Source organism: Salmo trutta, chromosome 12, assembly GCF_901001165.1.
Source record: "Salmo trutta chromosome 12, fSalTru1.1, whole genome shotgun sequence".
In the NCBI taxonomy this organism is placed as follows: Eukaryota; Metazoa; Chordata; class Actinopteri; order Salmoniformes; family Salmonidae; genus Salmo; species Salmo trutta.
Window position 1 is genome coordinate 6,402,928 of NC_042968.1, and position 16,880 is coordinate 6,419,807.

Genomic DNA, 16,880 nt, shown 5'->3' on the forward strand with positions numbered 1-16,880 from the left:
CTATTTAGTGTTAGTTTGACCACCAGAGGGCATCTTTGAGAAGCATTTGATAGTCTTCAATATTGGTACTAGAGAATTTGTAACCTTTTTTGTAAGAACATAGTTTATGGGATTGATTTTAAGAAATGTAGCGTAATTAATTTGAATAATATTATAGTGATTCTATTCCAAGAAAAACCCTCAGAAAATATGGCGCTGTTCAACGTGACGGTCGGGAGTAGGTTACAGTACTAAGAACATAACATTTCCACACCCTAATTGTAGTCTAACCAATATCCAAATGGAGATTCAGTGAAAATAAATATCTCATTGATTTATCAAGACCAGTCTCCATGCTTGTCTCAGAGCAGTGTGAAACGGTGCTGAAATAGTTGACCATACGCGGGCTATTGCTTCAAATCCTATTGCTTAATTACATTTAGAGGATTGGAGGATTATAAATGAATATTTAAGGGACATTTTTTGTTAGGGCAAATCTGATCTGTGAGAATATCTAAAGGGGCTTTTATATAATACTAAATTAATTAAGAATGATAACAATAATCGCTTTGTTTAAAAAAATAACAATATTTTGGTGATGATTTTGTTTCCAAATAACCTAAAGTGAGCGAGAAAAAGGCCGTTCTTGAACATGGGGTGAGAGATACTAATTTGTAAATAAAGCAAGTTTAATTTATTTCTGTTTTTAGAAGGAGAGAAACCAAAAGCCCATCGTCGCCTCATGGCCTCGGTCGCGGCCAGCACGGGTATCAAACCAGCATCTGTAGCAACGCAGTTTGCACTGCGATGCAGTGTCTTAGACCGCTGCTCCACTTAATTTTTTTCTGCATCTTGAGAGGATGCGAATGCACAGTTAGATAGCACCTCTACAGACAATAGTCTATCTTTATCTGCATTCTAAAAGCTGATAGTATTTCAACCACATAAAATATGCATCCATGCATAACTTAAATTTGATCAGAAACATGTTGGGTCATTTTCCCAGCTATCTATTTTACAACCGGTCAAACTGATGTCATTTGGACATTTTGCACAGAAAATCATTCCTTTAAAAAAAATGGTATTGCATTGTCTCCTCGGTCCCTAAACGTCTTTGTTCTGCAAAAGAAGCAGAGATAACAGAGAACATTACCGATGTCAACTAGATTGAAGCATTCATTCTATCGACTTATGACTTTATTCTGGTGAGCAAGGGTTTCTTTAGTCTTTTAGGGCAACATATAATGACAGAAGGGAAGCTGCATGTATATGTTTATAGACAAGTTGACTAACAAATAGCCTACCAAAAAGTCTGAAATTCTAAGCAGAAACATATCTAAATCCGGCAAAAGAAATCATGCACCCCATGTCAAAAAATCATTTTGCCGTCTCTGACTCTAGCCTACAGCTTGACCCGCGCACCACTAGTGTTTGCATGCATGTCCAATCCCTACATAGTCCTGAAGCCATGTGTGTGTATAAGAGCGTGCTTGTGTTTGTTTGCACCTGCGTATGTGTGTCCACTTGTGTGTGTGCATGGTCAGTAAGATCTTCAGCCCAGATAACCAGGGCCAGTATAGCCTACCCTGCATCTTTACAGATTAGCCATGTAGCAATGCTAATCTCTGTCCATCATCATCTGGAAGACTGACAGTGTGGCCCAGCACAATGTGACAGAGGAGATAAGAGCAGGAAATTGGCATTACAGGGTAACATGCTAACCCAGGTGAACTCTGCCGAGGGCTTAGCTTTTTGTCCCCATTTCCTACGCACAAACACAACTAGGCCATGACTCAACACAAATAAACAGCCAAAAAACTGTAAAAAAACATTTAAAAACATGTCTGCTTTGTTTTCTCAGGCAAAGTCGTGCATCTGACAAGCACGTTGGACACTGTGTTCCAAGGTGTCCCTTTCAAAGACACTGAATTCAGGCGATGGCCACGTCACGTCTCTGACCTTAAGGCCCAATTTGTGGTTGTATAATTATGCCTTTTTCCGTTTCCTGTGCCCTGCTGTCACAGTGACTCTTGCATGTTTTTTGTGTAAGGTCACATGGGTCCAAATGCAAGGGTAGTATTGGAACTTAACTCTCAAATATCTGTACATATACAGGTAACTGCCAAAATACAGGAAACGCCAACAGTATTGTCTTAATGGGGCGTTGGGCCACCACCAGCCAGAACTTCAATGCACCTTGGCGTAGATGCTACAAGTGTCTAGGAACTCTATTGAAGGGATGCGACACCATTCTTCCACGAGAAATTCCATAATTTCATATTTTGTAGATGGTGGTGGAAAATGCTGTCTCAGGCACTGCTCCAGAATCTCCCATAAGCATTCAATTGGGTTGAGATCTGGTGACTAAGACAGCCATGGCATATGGTTTACATCGTTTTCATGCACATCTACTCGTGCCCTACTTTTAATAATGCACCTGCTTTCAATGGACAGATGGCGCAGTGGTCTAAGCAGAGAGCTCCTGCTCCATAGACCGTGGGTTCAATCTCAGCTCCTATCGTTCGTTTGTGGGTAGCAGGTAGCCCAACGGTTTGAGTGTTGGGCCAGTAACCGAAATGTCGTTAGTTCGATTCCCGAGTGGACAAGGTGAAAAGTCTGTCGATGTGCCCTTGAGCAAGGCACTTAGCCTTAATTGCTCCAGGGTCGCTGCTGATAATAGCTGACCCTGGCCATGACCCCATTCTCCTGAAAAGTAAAAAAATAAAAACAGACCCTAGGCAACACAGTGACTAGGGTCTTGTTTCAATCAAATCAAATCGAATGTATTTATATAGCCCTTCTTACATCAGCTGATATCTCAAAGTGCTGTACAGAAACCCAGCCTAAAACCCCAAACAGCAAGCAATGCAGGTGTAGAAGCACGGTGGCTAGGAAAAACTCCCAAGAAAGGCCAAAACCTAGGAAGAAACCTAGAGAGGAACAAGGCTATGAGGGGTGGCCAGTCCTCTTCTGGCTGTGCCGGGTAGAGATTATATTCAAATGTTCATAAATGACCAGCATTGTCAAATAATAATAATCATAGTAGTTGTCGAGGGTGCAACAAGTCAGTAACACAAGAGTAAGTGTCAGTTGGCTTTTTCATAGCCGATCTTTGAGAGTATCTCTACCGCTCCTGCTGTCTCTAGAGAGTTGAAAACAGCAGGTCTGGGACAGGTAGCACGTCCGGTGTATAGGTCAGGGTTCCAGCAGGTCTGGGACAACAGGTCTGGGACAGGTAGCACGTCCGGTGAACAGGTCAGGGTTCCATAGCTGCAGGCAGAACAGTTGGAACTGGAGCAGCAGCACAGCCAGGTGAACTGGGGACAGCAAGGAGTCATCAAGCCAGGTAGTCCTGAGGCATGGTCCTAGGGCTCAGGTCCTCCGAGAGAGAGAAAGAAAGAAAGAGAAAGAGAGAATTAAAGAGAGCATATTTAAATTCACACAGGACACCGGAAAAGACAAGAGAAATACTCCAGATGTGACAGACTGACCCTAGCCCCCCGACACATAAACTACTGCAGCATAAATACTGGAGGCTGAGACAGGAGGGGTCGGGCGACACTGTGTCCCCGTCCGACAGATCTCCGCCACGGCACAGCCCAAGAGGGGGCACAAACCCAGACAGAAAGACAACGTCAGTTACTCAACCTACTCAAGTGACGCACCCCTCCCAGGGACAGCATGGAAGAACACCAGTAAGCCAGTGACTCAGCCCCCGTAATAGGGGTAGAGGCAGAGAATCCCAGTGGAAAGAGGGGAAACCGGCCAGGCAGAGACAGCAAGGGCGGTTCGTTGCTCCAGCCTTTCCGTTCACCTTCACACCCCTGGGCCAGACTACACTTAATCATAGGACCTACTGAAGAGATGTGTCTTCAGTAAAGACTTAAAGGTTGAGACTGAGTCTGCGTCTCTCACATGGGTAGGCAGACTATTCCATAAAAATGGAGCTCTATAGGAGAAAGCCCTGCCTCCAGCTGTTTGCTTAGAAATTCTAGGAACAATTAGGAGGCCCGCGTCTTGTGACCGTAGCGTACGTGTAGGTATGTACGGCAAGACCAAATCGGAAAGATAGGTAAGAGTAAGCCCATGTAATGCTTTGTAGGTTAGCAGTAAATCCTTGAAATCAGCCCTTGCCTTAACAGGAAGCCAGTGTAGGGAGGCTAGCACTGGAGTAATATGATCACATTTTTTGGTTCTAGTCAGGATTCTAGCAGCCGTATTTAGCACTAACTGAAGTTTATTTAGTGCTTTATCCGGGTAGCCGGAAGTAGAGCATTGCAGTAGTCCAACCTAGAAGTAACAAAGGCATGGATAAATTTTTCTGCGTCATTCTTGGACAGAAAGTTTCAGATTTTTGCAATGTTACGTAGATGGAAAAAAGCTGTCCTTGAAACAGTCTTGATATGTTCTTCAAAAGAGAGATCAGGGTCCAGAGTAACGCCGAGGTCCTTCACAGTTTTAATTGAGACGACTGTACAACCATCCAGATTAATTGTCAGATTCAACAGAAGATCTCTTTGTTTCTTGGGACCTAGAACATGCATCTCTGTTTTGTCCGAGTTTAAGAGTAGAAAGTTTGCAGCTATCCACTTCCTTATGTCTGTGACACAGGCTTCTAGCGAGGGCAATTTTGGGGGTTCACCATGTTTCATTGAAATGTACAGCTGTGTGTCATCCGCATAGCAGTGAAATTTAACATTATGTTTTCCAATGACATCCCCAAGAGGTAAAATATATAGTGAAAACAATAGTGGTCCTAAAACGGAACCTTGAGGAACACCGAAATTTACAGTTGATTTGTCAGAGGACAAACCATTCACAGAGACAAACTGATATCTTTCCGACAGATAAGACCTAAACCAGGCCAGAACTTGTCCATGTAGACCAATTTGGGTTTCCAATCTCTCCAAAAGAATCATGGACTCTTTTGGCATAGAGTTCCTCTATGCCAAAATAGTCCGTCATTGAAACCAGACCCTAGTCACTGTGTTGCCTAGTGTCGGGTCTTCAAGACAACCATCTGAGGGTGTCTCAGGGGGAGTTGGGATATGCAAAAAAACATTTCTAATTCACACTTGTACATGTATAATGCACACTTGTACATGTGTAAAATAGGACAAATATAAGCACCCACTAAAATATTATAAATTATTTATTATATACTTTCTATCCCTAATTTACTCAAGTGTTTCTATTGTTTTGGCAGTTACCGGTACATTGTATAATTAGCTGAATATAGAAATAAAGATTGCATACCCTAAAAGGTGGCATGATGACAATGGAAACATCTAAACTTTTATCCTTGCTTCATAGAGGTATAATATCACTCTCAGAGAGTGATAGATTCTTCTCGCCTTTGCCCTCAGACCAACGTTCATAAACATATGATGAAATATTATCTTTATCAGATAAAATGACTGTACTTTACATGGACAAATTGAGGAATCCTTAATTTAACGTACCTAATGTAAAAAACATTAAACATTAAATATCATTTAGAGACAACTAAGGACAAGTTGCTCTAAACAATGTGTTAAAAAAAAGTGTTAGTTTATAATTATTTTTACGTTTGCCTGCTCTCACAATGCTCTGTTTGACTCGGGCAAATTGACTGGTTTTGCATATATTACCATAATTCAATTTGACTCTGGCAATCAGGAAGCTCGTGTTTACAGAATTTACATGTGTGTGTCTCCTTGCGTGTGAAGGCAGATACACAGCAACACTCACGGCAACACTCTGTCAGTGTGTCAAAGTAATTGTAGCTTTATTTAATGAATTACACAGTACACAGAACACAAACGGACCGGATACTTAATACACACACAGCTTGCACGTGTAATAGAAATTCGTGAGTATGTGAAGTTAGATGGTAAGATTAGTGAAAGGAAGGGAAGGACAAGGAGGGAGTGTAAATCCAGTTAAACACACAGGCATGTGTTGATACTGTAGCAATCACACCGCTGTCGTACCTCTTCTAAAGGATGAGGTAATCTTCCTATTCATGAATGATCTTCCTACTAACTAAGAATGCAAACGCAAATATACAGTAAAGTATGTTAAAATCACAGGGTATGTTCAAAACACAGTTATTTAGTCGCATGACAATTACATTATGACGAGGTGCATAGATCCTGCGTAGAATTCAGTACACTCAGTGGAGTGTCGGTTCATCCTTTACACAATGAATGCTCAGCACAGTGTGTGCACATAAAATCGTAGGCATTCGAAAATCAAAGGACAAGACAGTGGCTGAGATGCATTTGGGCAAGTCCAAAAATCTATTTAGTGCAGTAGCTGACTGAACACTGAACTTATCTGAACTTCTGAATTTATAGTGCATTTGTATTTGTATTTGTATTTGTTAGGGCAGCAGCTACTCTTCCTGCAGTCCAAACACATTAAGTCACTTACATTACACATAAAACAAAAGATCAAACAGTACATCATATAACATTATTACACCACTACATATCTTCAATAGAACATGTATAATACCACCATACAACAATATTAGAATGTACATGTGTGTAGAGTGTGGGTGCTAGCACATGTGTGCATATGCGTGTGTCTGTACCTGTGTGTGTGTCACTTCACAGTCCCAGCTGTTCCATAAGATGTTTTTTAATCTGTTTAAGTGTGTGCTTCTGCTAATAGAGCTGATACAATAGGTGGTACAGTTGAAGTCGGAAGTTTACATACACCTTAGACAAATACATTTAAACTCAGATTTTCACAATTCCTGAAATTTAATCCTAGTAAAAAATTCCTGTCTTAGGTCAGTTGGGATCACCACTTTATTTTAAGAATGTGAAATGTCACAATTATAGCAGAGAGAATGATTTATTTCAGCTTTTATTTCTTTCATCACATTCCCAGTGTGTCAGAAGTTTACATACACTCTATTAGTATTTGGTAGCATTGCCTTTAAATTGTTTAACTTGGGTCAAACGTTTCGGGTAGCCTTCCACAAGCTTCCCACAATAAGTTGGGTGAATTTTGGCCCATTCCTCCTGACAGAGCTGGTGTAACTGAGACAGGTTTGTAGGCCTCCTTGCACGCACACGCTTTTTCAGTTCTGCCCACAAATGTTCTATGGGATTTAGGTCAAGGCTTTGTGATAGCCATTCCAATACCTTGACTTTGTTGTCCTAAAGCTGTTTTGCCACAACTTTGGAAGTATGCTTGCGGTCATTCTCATTTACATTTACATTTAAGTCATTTAGCAGACGCTCTTATCCAGAGCGACTTACAAATTGGTGCATTCACCTATAATATCCAGTAGAACAACCACTTTACAATAGTGCATCTAAATCTTTTAAAGGGGGGGGGGGGGGTTAGAAGGATTACTTTATCCTATCCCAGGTATTCCTTAAAAAGATTCTCCATTTGGAAGACCCATTTGCGACCAAGCTTTAACTTCCTGACTGATGTCTTAATGTTGCTTCAATATATCCACATAATTTTCCTTCCACATGACGCCATCTATTTAGTGAAGTGCACCCTCCTGCAGCAAAGCACCTCCACAACATGATACTGCCACCCCCGTGCTTCACGGTTGGGATGGTGTTCTTCGGCTTACAAGCATCCTCTTTTTTCCTCCAAACATAAAGATGGTCATTATGGCCAAACAGTTATATTTTTGTTTAATCAGACCAGAGGACATTCCTCCAAAAAGTACGATCTTTGTCCCCATGTGCAGTTGCAAACCGTAGTTTGGCTTTTTTTATGGTGTTTTGGGAGCAGTGGCTTCTTCCTTGCTGAGCGGCCTTTCAGGTTATGTCGATATAGGACTTGTTTTACAGTGGATATAGATACCTTTGTGCCTGTTTCCTCCAGCATCTTCACAAGGTCCTTTGCTGTAGTTCTGGGATTGATTTGCACTTTTCGCACCAAAGCACGTTAATCTCCTGGAGACAGAACTCCTTCCTGAGCGGTATGATGGCTGTGTGGTCCCATGGTGTTTATACTTGTGTACTATTGTTAGTACAGATGAACGTGGTACCTTCATGCATTTGGAAATTGCTCCCAAGGATGAACTAGACTTGTGGAGGTCTACCATTTTCTTCTGAGGTCTTGGCTGATTTCTTTTGATTTTCCCATGATGTCAAGCAAAGAGGCACAGAGTTTGAAGGTAGGCCTTGAAATACATCCACAGGTACACAGGTACAATTGACTCAAATGATGTCAATCAGCCTATCAGAAGCTTCTAAAGCCATGACATAATTTTCTGGAATTTTCCAAGCTGTTTAAAGCCACAGTCAACTTGGTGTATGTATACTTCTGACCCACTGGAACTGTGATATAGTGAATTATAAGTGAAATAATCTGTCTGTAAACAATTGTTGGAAAACTTACTTGTGTCATGCACAAAGTAGATGTCCTTACCGACTTGCCAATCCACTAAAACATATTCAAAGATGACAAAAAATGTAATGTGATATCACTTATTTTCAATTTAAATCCGTATAATAAAATCAGAAATGGGGTGGGTACTCTCTTTGTTCGCGGGACTTTATCCTGCTAACTGTTCCAAATGTCCGTACTGAATTTGGTAAAAGGGCTTTTATGTACTCTGCGCCATCGTCTTGGAATGCCTTACAAAATACTTTTAAACTGGATGAACTTGTCCCGATTGGTATTTTTAAATCACGGATGAATGATCTGGAGACTGATTCCCTGACATGTCAATGTTTTTAATTTGCTGTTTTTGATTTTGTTATATTCTTTGTTAATTCTATGGTTTTTACTAGATTACTAGTAGGTTTTCACGTTGTTTGTCTGTAATTTTTGTAATGACTTGGCGCTGCCTATCTTGGCCAGGACGCTCTTGAAAAAGAGATTTTAAATCTCAATGAGCCCTTCCTGGTTAAATAAAGGTTAAATAAAAATAAAATAAAATAAAAACTATGGTTTGTTAACAAGAAATTTGTGGAGTGGTTGAAAAACGAGTTTTAATGACTCTAACCTAAGTGTATGTATATTCCTACCACCTATTGGAGACATTTGTAGCAGTCACGCATTCCTCAAGCTAACTCTCCTTACGTTCAGAACAGAGTGTGTATGAGTATGGGTTTGTGATTTTATGTAATGTGTGTGCACGTGTTCTGGTAACTGTGTTTTATTAGGTGTGTGTGTGTATATATAAAAACAGTGTGTGTGCATTGCCTTGTATAAAGCTGTTGTGCGTATCTCTCTTTACAGATCTCCTCACTATGCCTGCCCAGAGGTCATAAGGGTAAGTGCACTCTCTCGCCACCTCTCTCTTCTTTGCTCTCTATCTCTCTATTTCTCAGTGCTGTATTTCTCTCTTTTTCTCTCTCTTTTCTCTCTCTTTTCTCTCTCTTTTTGCTCTCTCTCTCCCTCCCATAATGGCATTGCAGAACAAGCCCATTAGCCCTCTAACCATTCACTTTATAATGCTCTACTCTCAGCTCTGTATACAATGAACTGTCTCTCAGCTCTTCGCCCCTCAGGCTGTGGCAATTCCACACAGCCACGTGTTATGTCATCACAAGTCGTCTGATATAAGCAGTGCAGCTGTGAATCAGGTGTATGCCATGTGGATATGTGCTTGCATTGTCAAGAAGGATCCTGCAAGTAAGGATTTTGTTGGACGGTGTATACCAGGTGTACCAAATCAAATCAAATGTTATTTGTTACAAACGTCAAATACAACAGTGAAATGCTTACTTCCAAGCCCTTAACCAACAATGCAGTTTTAAGAAAAATAAGTGTTAAGTATTGAATAGATAAGTAAAAAATTACAAATAAAAGTAACAAATAATTAAAGAGCAGCAGTGAAATAACAATAGCGAGGCTATATACAGGGGGTACCGGTACAGAGTCAATGTGCGGGGGCACAGGTTAGTCAAGGTAATTGAGGTAATATGTACATGTAGGTAGAGTTAAAGTGACTATGTATACTGTAGATAATAAACAGATTAGCAGCAGTGTAAAAAGGGCTGGGGGGGTGGGACAATGGAAATAGTCTGGGTAGCCATTCGATTAGCTGTTCAGAAGTGTTATGGCTTGGGGGTACAAGCTGTTAAGAAGTCTTTTGGACATAGACTTGGCGCTCCGGTACCACTTGCCGTGCGGTAGCAGAGAGAACAGTATATGACTAGGATGGCTTGAGTCTTTGACAATATTTAGGGCCGTACTCTGACACCGCCTGGTATAGAGGTCTTGGATGTCAGGAATCTTGGCCCCAGGTATGTACTGGACTGTACACATTACCCTCTGTAGTGCCTTGCGGTCGGAGGCCGAGCAGTTGCCATACCAGGCAGTGATGCAACCAGTCAGGATGCTCCCGATGGTGCAGCTGTAGAATTTTTTGAGGATTTGGGGACCCATGCCAAATCTTTTCAGTCTCCTGAGGGAGAATAGGCTGTGTTGTGCCCTCTTCACGACTCTCTTGGTGTGTTTAGACCATGATAGTTTGTTGGTGATGTGGACACCAAGGAACTTGAAGCTCTCAACCTTCTCCACTACAGCCCCGTCGATGAGAATGGAGGCGTGCTTGGTCCTCCTTTTCCTATAGTCCACAATCATCTTCTTTGTCTTGATCACATTGAGGGAGAGGTTGTTGTCCTGGCACCACATGGCCAGGTCTCTGACCTCCTCCATATAGGCTATCTCATTGTTGTCGGTGATCAGGCCTACCACTGTTGTGTCATCAGCAAACTTGATGATGGTGTTGGAGTTGTGCCTGTCCGTGCAGTCATGAGTGAACAGGGAGTACAGGACGGGACTGAGCATGCATCCCTGAGGGGCCCCCGTGTTGAGGATCAGCGTGGTGGATGTGTTGTTACCTCCCCTTACCACCTGGGGGCGGCCCGGCAGGAAGTTCAGGATCCAGTTGCAGAGGGAGGTTTTTAGTCCCAGGGTCTTTAGCTTAGTAATGAGCTTTGAGGGCACTATGGTGTTGAATCCTGAGTTGTAGTCAATGAATAGTATTCTCTCATATGTGTTCCTTTTGTCCAGGTGGGAAAGGGCAGTGTGTAGTGCAATAGAGATTGCATTATCTGTGGATCTAGGAGTGGGTCTAGGGTTTCTGGGATAATGGTGTTGATAATGGTGAGCTATGACCAGCCTTTCAAAGCACTTCATGGCTACGGATGTGAGTGCTACGGGTCAGTAGTCATTTAGGCAGGTTACCTATGGTGGTCTACTTGAAACATGTTGGTATTACAGTCAGGGAGAGGTTGAAAATGTCAGTGAAGACACTTGCCAGTTGGTCAGTGCATGCTCTGAGTACACATCCTGGTAATCCGTCTGGCCCTGCGGCCTTGTGAATTTTTACCTTTTTAAAGGTTTTACCCACATCGGCCACGGAGAGCGTGATTACACAGTCTTCCGGAGCAGCTGGTGCTCTCAACCATGTTTCAGTGTTACTTGCCTCAAAGCGAGCATAGAAGTAATTTAGCTTGTCTGGTAGGCTCGTGTCACTGGGCAGCTCGCGGCTGTGCTTGCCTTTGTAGTCTGTAATAGTTTGCAACCCCTGCCACATCCCACGAGCATCGGAGCCGGTGTAGTACAATTCAATCTTAGTCCTGTATTGACGCTTTGCCTGTTCGTCTGAGGGCATAGCGGGATTTCTTATAAGCTTCCGGGTTAGAGTCCCGCCCCTTGAAAGCGGCAGCTCTACCCTTTAGCTCAGTGCGGATGTTGTCTGTAATCAGTGGCTTCTGGTTGGGGTATGTACGTACAGTGACTGTGGGGACGACATCATCGTTCCACTTATTGATGAAGCCAGTGACTGATGTGGTGTACTCCTCAATGCCACCGGAAGAATCCCGGAACATATTCCAGTCTGTGCTAGCAAAACAGTCCTGTAGCTTAGCATCTGCTTCATCTGACCACTTTTTTATTGACCGAGTCACTGGTGCTTCCTGCTTTAGTTTTTGCTTGAAAGCAGGAATCAGGAGGATAGAATTATGGTCAGATTTGCCAAATGGAGGGCGAGGGAGAGCTTTGAACGCATCTCTGTGTGTGGAGTAAAGGTGGTCTAGAGTTTTTTTCCCTCTGGTTGCACATTTAACATGCTAATAGAAATGAGGTAAAACTGATTTAAGTTTCCATGCATTAAAGTCTCCGGCCACTAGGAGCGGCGCCTCTGGATGAGCGTTTTCCTATTTGCTTATGGCTGTATTCAGCTCATTGAGTGTGTTCTTAGTGCCAGCATCGGATTCTGGTGGTAAATAGACAGCTACAAAGAATATAGATGAAAACTCTCTTGGTATACAGTGTGGTCTACAGCTTATCATGAGATACTTTACCTCAGGCGAGCAACACCTTGAGACTTCCTTAGATTTCATGCATTGACTCACGGGTGTGAATACTTATGTAAATACAATATTTTGTATTTAATTTTCAATACATTTGTAAAAATTTGTTGTCAGTTTGTCTTTATGGGGTATGTGTGAGAAAAAAAAATTATTTAATACATTTTCATTAAGGCTGTAATAAAATGTGGAATATGTCAAGGGGTATTAATACTTTCTGAAGGCATACTTTCTGAAGGCACACTAACTCACCCAAGTAAGTGATTTAAAGGTTAATCTGAGGTTTTCAGTTCATAAAAATAATGTGGAATCTGTCTCACCTCCAATTACAAAATGTATTATTGATTAGTCACTTTCTCTCTATTTTTGTCTTTCGTTATCTCTCTGTCTCACTCTCCCTCTCCCTTCCTCACCCTCTCTCTCTCTCTCTCTCTCTCTCTCTCTCTCTCTCTCTCTCTCTCTCTCTCTCTCTTTCTCAGGGGGAGAAGTACGATGGGAGGAAAGCAGACGTGTGGAGCTGTGGGGTCATCCTCTTTGCACTTTTAGTGGTGAGTGATTGACAGCTGCCCTGACGATGACCCTGACACGTGTCGGCATCCTGCAAAGGACCTTAACGCTCATCTTCCTTCTCTCCTTCTGACCCGCAGCAGTACCCAAACAACATCAAAAATAACAGATACATACTAGCAAGTTGTTACATTTTTGTGTGCTTACGCAACTTTTAAACCGGAATGAGAATAGGGAGAATAAATAGGAAGAAGTGCAATAAATTAATCTGTGAGTCCCTCAGGCATATGTTGAGTTATTGTTGTTGTTTGATGTGAGGTAAAGTCACAGTGGACGTATTTGCCTGTGACACAATAAGTCTTCATGGGAAGCTGCACCTCAGTGACTCACTGGCTTTGGTCTACAGTGACTTTTAAATTCCCTGGGGAGGAATTCGAGGTAAGGGACAGGACAAGGTTTGGAGACATAACTTAATAAATGTGGTAAAACAAACTTCTTGCCAATGGCCTGTGATTCCAGTTCTTGTCTGTATAGAATGTAAGTTAAAGATGGCATTAGATTATTGGATCAGGACTGAAAATTAAATCAGCACCCTTTCATCCCCATGTGATTGGTTGATTCATCATGTTTCTGATTGGAGCAGGGATTTCCTGGGCTGGCTTGACTGTTTGTACTGACACACATATGCTCATTAATCAGAGTCTGTGTCACCAGCATTCACACACCAGTCTGATTAGACAGTGACAAAGTGGGAGAGCTGAGAACAAAGGAAATGATAGGCTGTGTATGTGTTTCTCAATGTTGTGTCAATATGGCCATCTATTCTATCTCCCTGATGAAGGCATGTTGAGATGGGAAGAGACCCTATCAGTAATGCTATCATAAACTACACCTTCCATCCGTAGAAGTATGAATACTCTGCCTGTTTAAAATGTCAGATAGACCTTCACTGATTGTCATGAGTAATGCTCATGTATTGGCTTGGCTAGTGTCTCTTGAAACCCATTCATATTAGCGATTTTGAAGAAGGCTGGCTAGATTAGAGCTATGCTTTGGCTAACATCAAAAAACAAGAAGTGTGACTTTGTCAGATAGACCTACATTGACTGCCATGAGTAAAGTTATTCACTGTAGTCCCTTGGCTAACAACAATAATCTTGTTGTTGTCACGTGTGCTCCCTCTCCGGCCTCTAGGTCACCGGGCTGCTCGTTATGGCGCACACCTGTGACCATCGTTACGCGCATCAGTGCAAAATGACACTCACCTGGACTCCATCACCTCCTTGATTATCTGCCCTCAGCAAAAAAAGAAACGTCATCTCACTGTCAGCTGCGTTTATTTTCAGCAAACTTAACATGCGTAAATATTTGTATGAATATAACAAGATTCAACAACTGAGACATCAACTGAACAAGTTCCACAGACATGTGACTAACAGAAATGGAATAATGTGTCCCTGAACAAAGGGGGGGGGGGTCAAAATCAAAAGTAACAGTCAGTATCTGGTGTGTCCACCAGCTGCATTAACTTCTGTGAGATAGGTGGGACATTAGCGTCACACCTGGCCAGCATCCGGTGAAATTGCAGAGCGCAAAATTCTAATTAAATTACTACAAATATTCAACTTTCATGAAATCACAAGTGCAATACATCAAAATATCAAAAAGGTTTTACGGCGAAAGCAAACCATGCGATTAGCTGAGGACAGCGTCCAGCACACAAATGCATAACAAATAATTTTCAACCAGGGAGTTGCGACACGAAAGTCAGAAATAGCGATATAATATATGCCTTACCTTTGACGATCTTCTTCTGTTGGCACTCCAAAAAGTCCCAGTTACATTACAGCTGGTCCTTTTGTTCTATAGTCCTTTTTTATATTCAGTCAATAATCTGGCGCGCTTCAGTCAATAATCCACTCGGTTTCCCTCTGAAAATGCATACAAAATTAATCCCAAACGTTACCAATAAACTTATTCAAACAAGTCAATCAACGTTTATAATCAATCCTTAGGTACCCTAATACACAAATAAACAATAAAATTTAAGACAGAGAATCGTTATTGTCTTTACCGGAGATAAACAAAAAGAACGCACTGTCTCGGCCATGCGCTTGGAAACTACAGCCAAAATGGGAACCACTTTGAAAAACTACAACTTCTCCCTAATTTTTCCAAAAACCAGCCTGAAAATCTTTCTAAAAACGTTTGACATCTAGTGGAAGCTCTAGGAACTGCAATCAGTGGTATGCTGAATTTATTTTATTTTATGGTTTGTCCTCGGGGTTTCGCCTGCCGTTTCAGTTCTGTTATACTCAAACATTATTTTAACGGTTATAGACACTTTAGAGTGTTTTCTATCCATATCTACCAATTTATATGCATACCCTAGCTTCTGGGCCTGATCACGCACAGAACGAGCAGTATGGCTGGTGGCATTGTCATGCTGGAGGGTCATGTCAGGATGAGCCTGCAGGAAGGGTACCACGTGAGGGAGGAGGATGTCTTCTCTGTAACGCACAGCGTTGAGATTGTCTGCAATGACGACAAACTCAGTCCGATGATGCTGTGACACACCACCCCAGACCATGACGGACCCTTCACCTCCAAATCAATCCCGCTCCAGAGTACAGGCCTCGGTGTAACGCTCATTCCTTCGACGATAAACGCAAATCCGACCATCACTCCTGGAGACAAAACCACAACTCGTCAGTGAAGAGCACTTTTTGCCAGTCCTGTCTGGTTCAGCAACAGTGGGTTTGTGCCCATAGGCAACATTGTTGCCAGTGAGGACCTGCGTTACAACAGGCCTACAAGGCCTCAGTCCAGCTTCTGTCAGCCTATTGCTGACAGTCTGAGCACTGTTGGAGGGATTGTGCATCTCGGGCAGTTGTTGTTGCCATCCTGTGTACCTGTCCCACAGATTTGATGTTCAGACATACCAATCCTGTGCAGGTGTTGTTACATGCAGTCTGCCACTGCGAGGACAATCAACTGTCCATCCTGTCTCACATTTACATTTTAGTGATTTAGCAGACACTCTTATCCAGAGCAACTTACAGTAGTGAATGCATACATTTCATTTTTTTTCCCCGTACTGGTCCCCCGTGGGAATCGAACCCACAACCCTGGCATTGCAAACACCATGCTCTACCAACTGAGCCACATGGGACCATGTCTTAGACATCTCACAGTACGGACATTACAATTTATTGCCCTGGCCACATCTGCAGTCCTCATGCCTCCTTGCAGCATGCCTAAGGCACGTTTACGCAGATGAGCAGGGACTCTGGGCATCTTTCTTTCGGTGTTTTTCAGACTCAGTAGAAAGGCCTCTTTAGTGTCCTAAGTTTTTATAACTGTGACCTTAATTGCCTACCATCTGTAAGCTGTTAGTGTCTTAACAACCGTTCCACAGGTACATGTTCATTAATTGTTTATGGTTCATTGAACAAGCATGGGAAACAGTGTTTAAACCCTTTACACTGAAGATCTGTGAAGTTATTTGTATTTTTACAAATTATCTTTGAAAGACAGGGTCCTGAAAAAGGGACGTTTCTTTTTTTGCTGAGTTTATGTCATTCCTTTTGGTTCCTCCACCAGGCGTCATTGTTTCAGTTTCATGTCTGTTTCATGTCTGTTTTTGTGTTTCTTGATTTGTATTATGTTTTAATTTATTTATTAAAACACTCACTCCCTGAACTTGCTTCCTGACTCTCAGCGCACATCTTTACAGAATAACGCCTCACCAAAGGGAATTATCAGGGAGTTTTTTGTGTTGGAGGTGATGTCGGGTCCGGGAGTCTGAACCGGAGCTACCTGGGAGGCCTCAGCCAGTTTGTCGGATTCCCATGCCTCGGCGGGTTTGACGGGTTCCCCTGCCTTAGCTGGCTCGACGCATTTCCATGCATCAGCTGGCAGCTGGCTCGACAGGCTGCCATGCCTCAGCTGGCTCGACAGGCTGCCATGCCTGGCTCGACCGTCTGCCATTCGTCAGGTTTCTGCGCCTTAGCAGAGGTGACCGGTCCGCTCCTGATCCCCGGGATCGTCATCTTGGTCGGCGTCCTGCTGCCAAAACCGCGCGTCGGGGAGGGGAGGGGGTACTGT

General features: G+C 42.5%; 1 protein-coding gene across 7 annotated transcripts in view; it reads left to right on the top strand.

Moving 5' to 3' along the window:
• Positions 1-16,880, top strand: part of LOC115202833 (serine/threonine-protein kinase BRSK2) — a 168,971-nt gene that overhangs the window by 115,934 nt on the left and 36,157 nt on the right. For all 7 annotated transcript variants that reach the window (XM_029766887.1, XM_029766888.1, XM_029766891.1 and 4 more), the window contains 2 exons: positions 9,184-9,217; positions 12,746-12,814. In XM_029766887.1, coding sequence (XP_029622747.1) covers positions 9,184-9,217; positions 12,746-12,814 — 103 coding nt within the window. The remainder of the gene's footprint in view (positions 1-9,183; positions 9,218-12,745; positions 12,815-16,880) is intronic.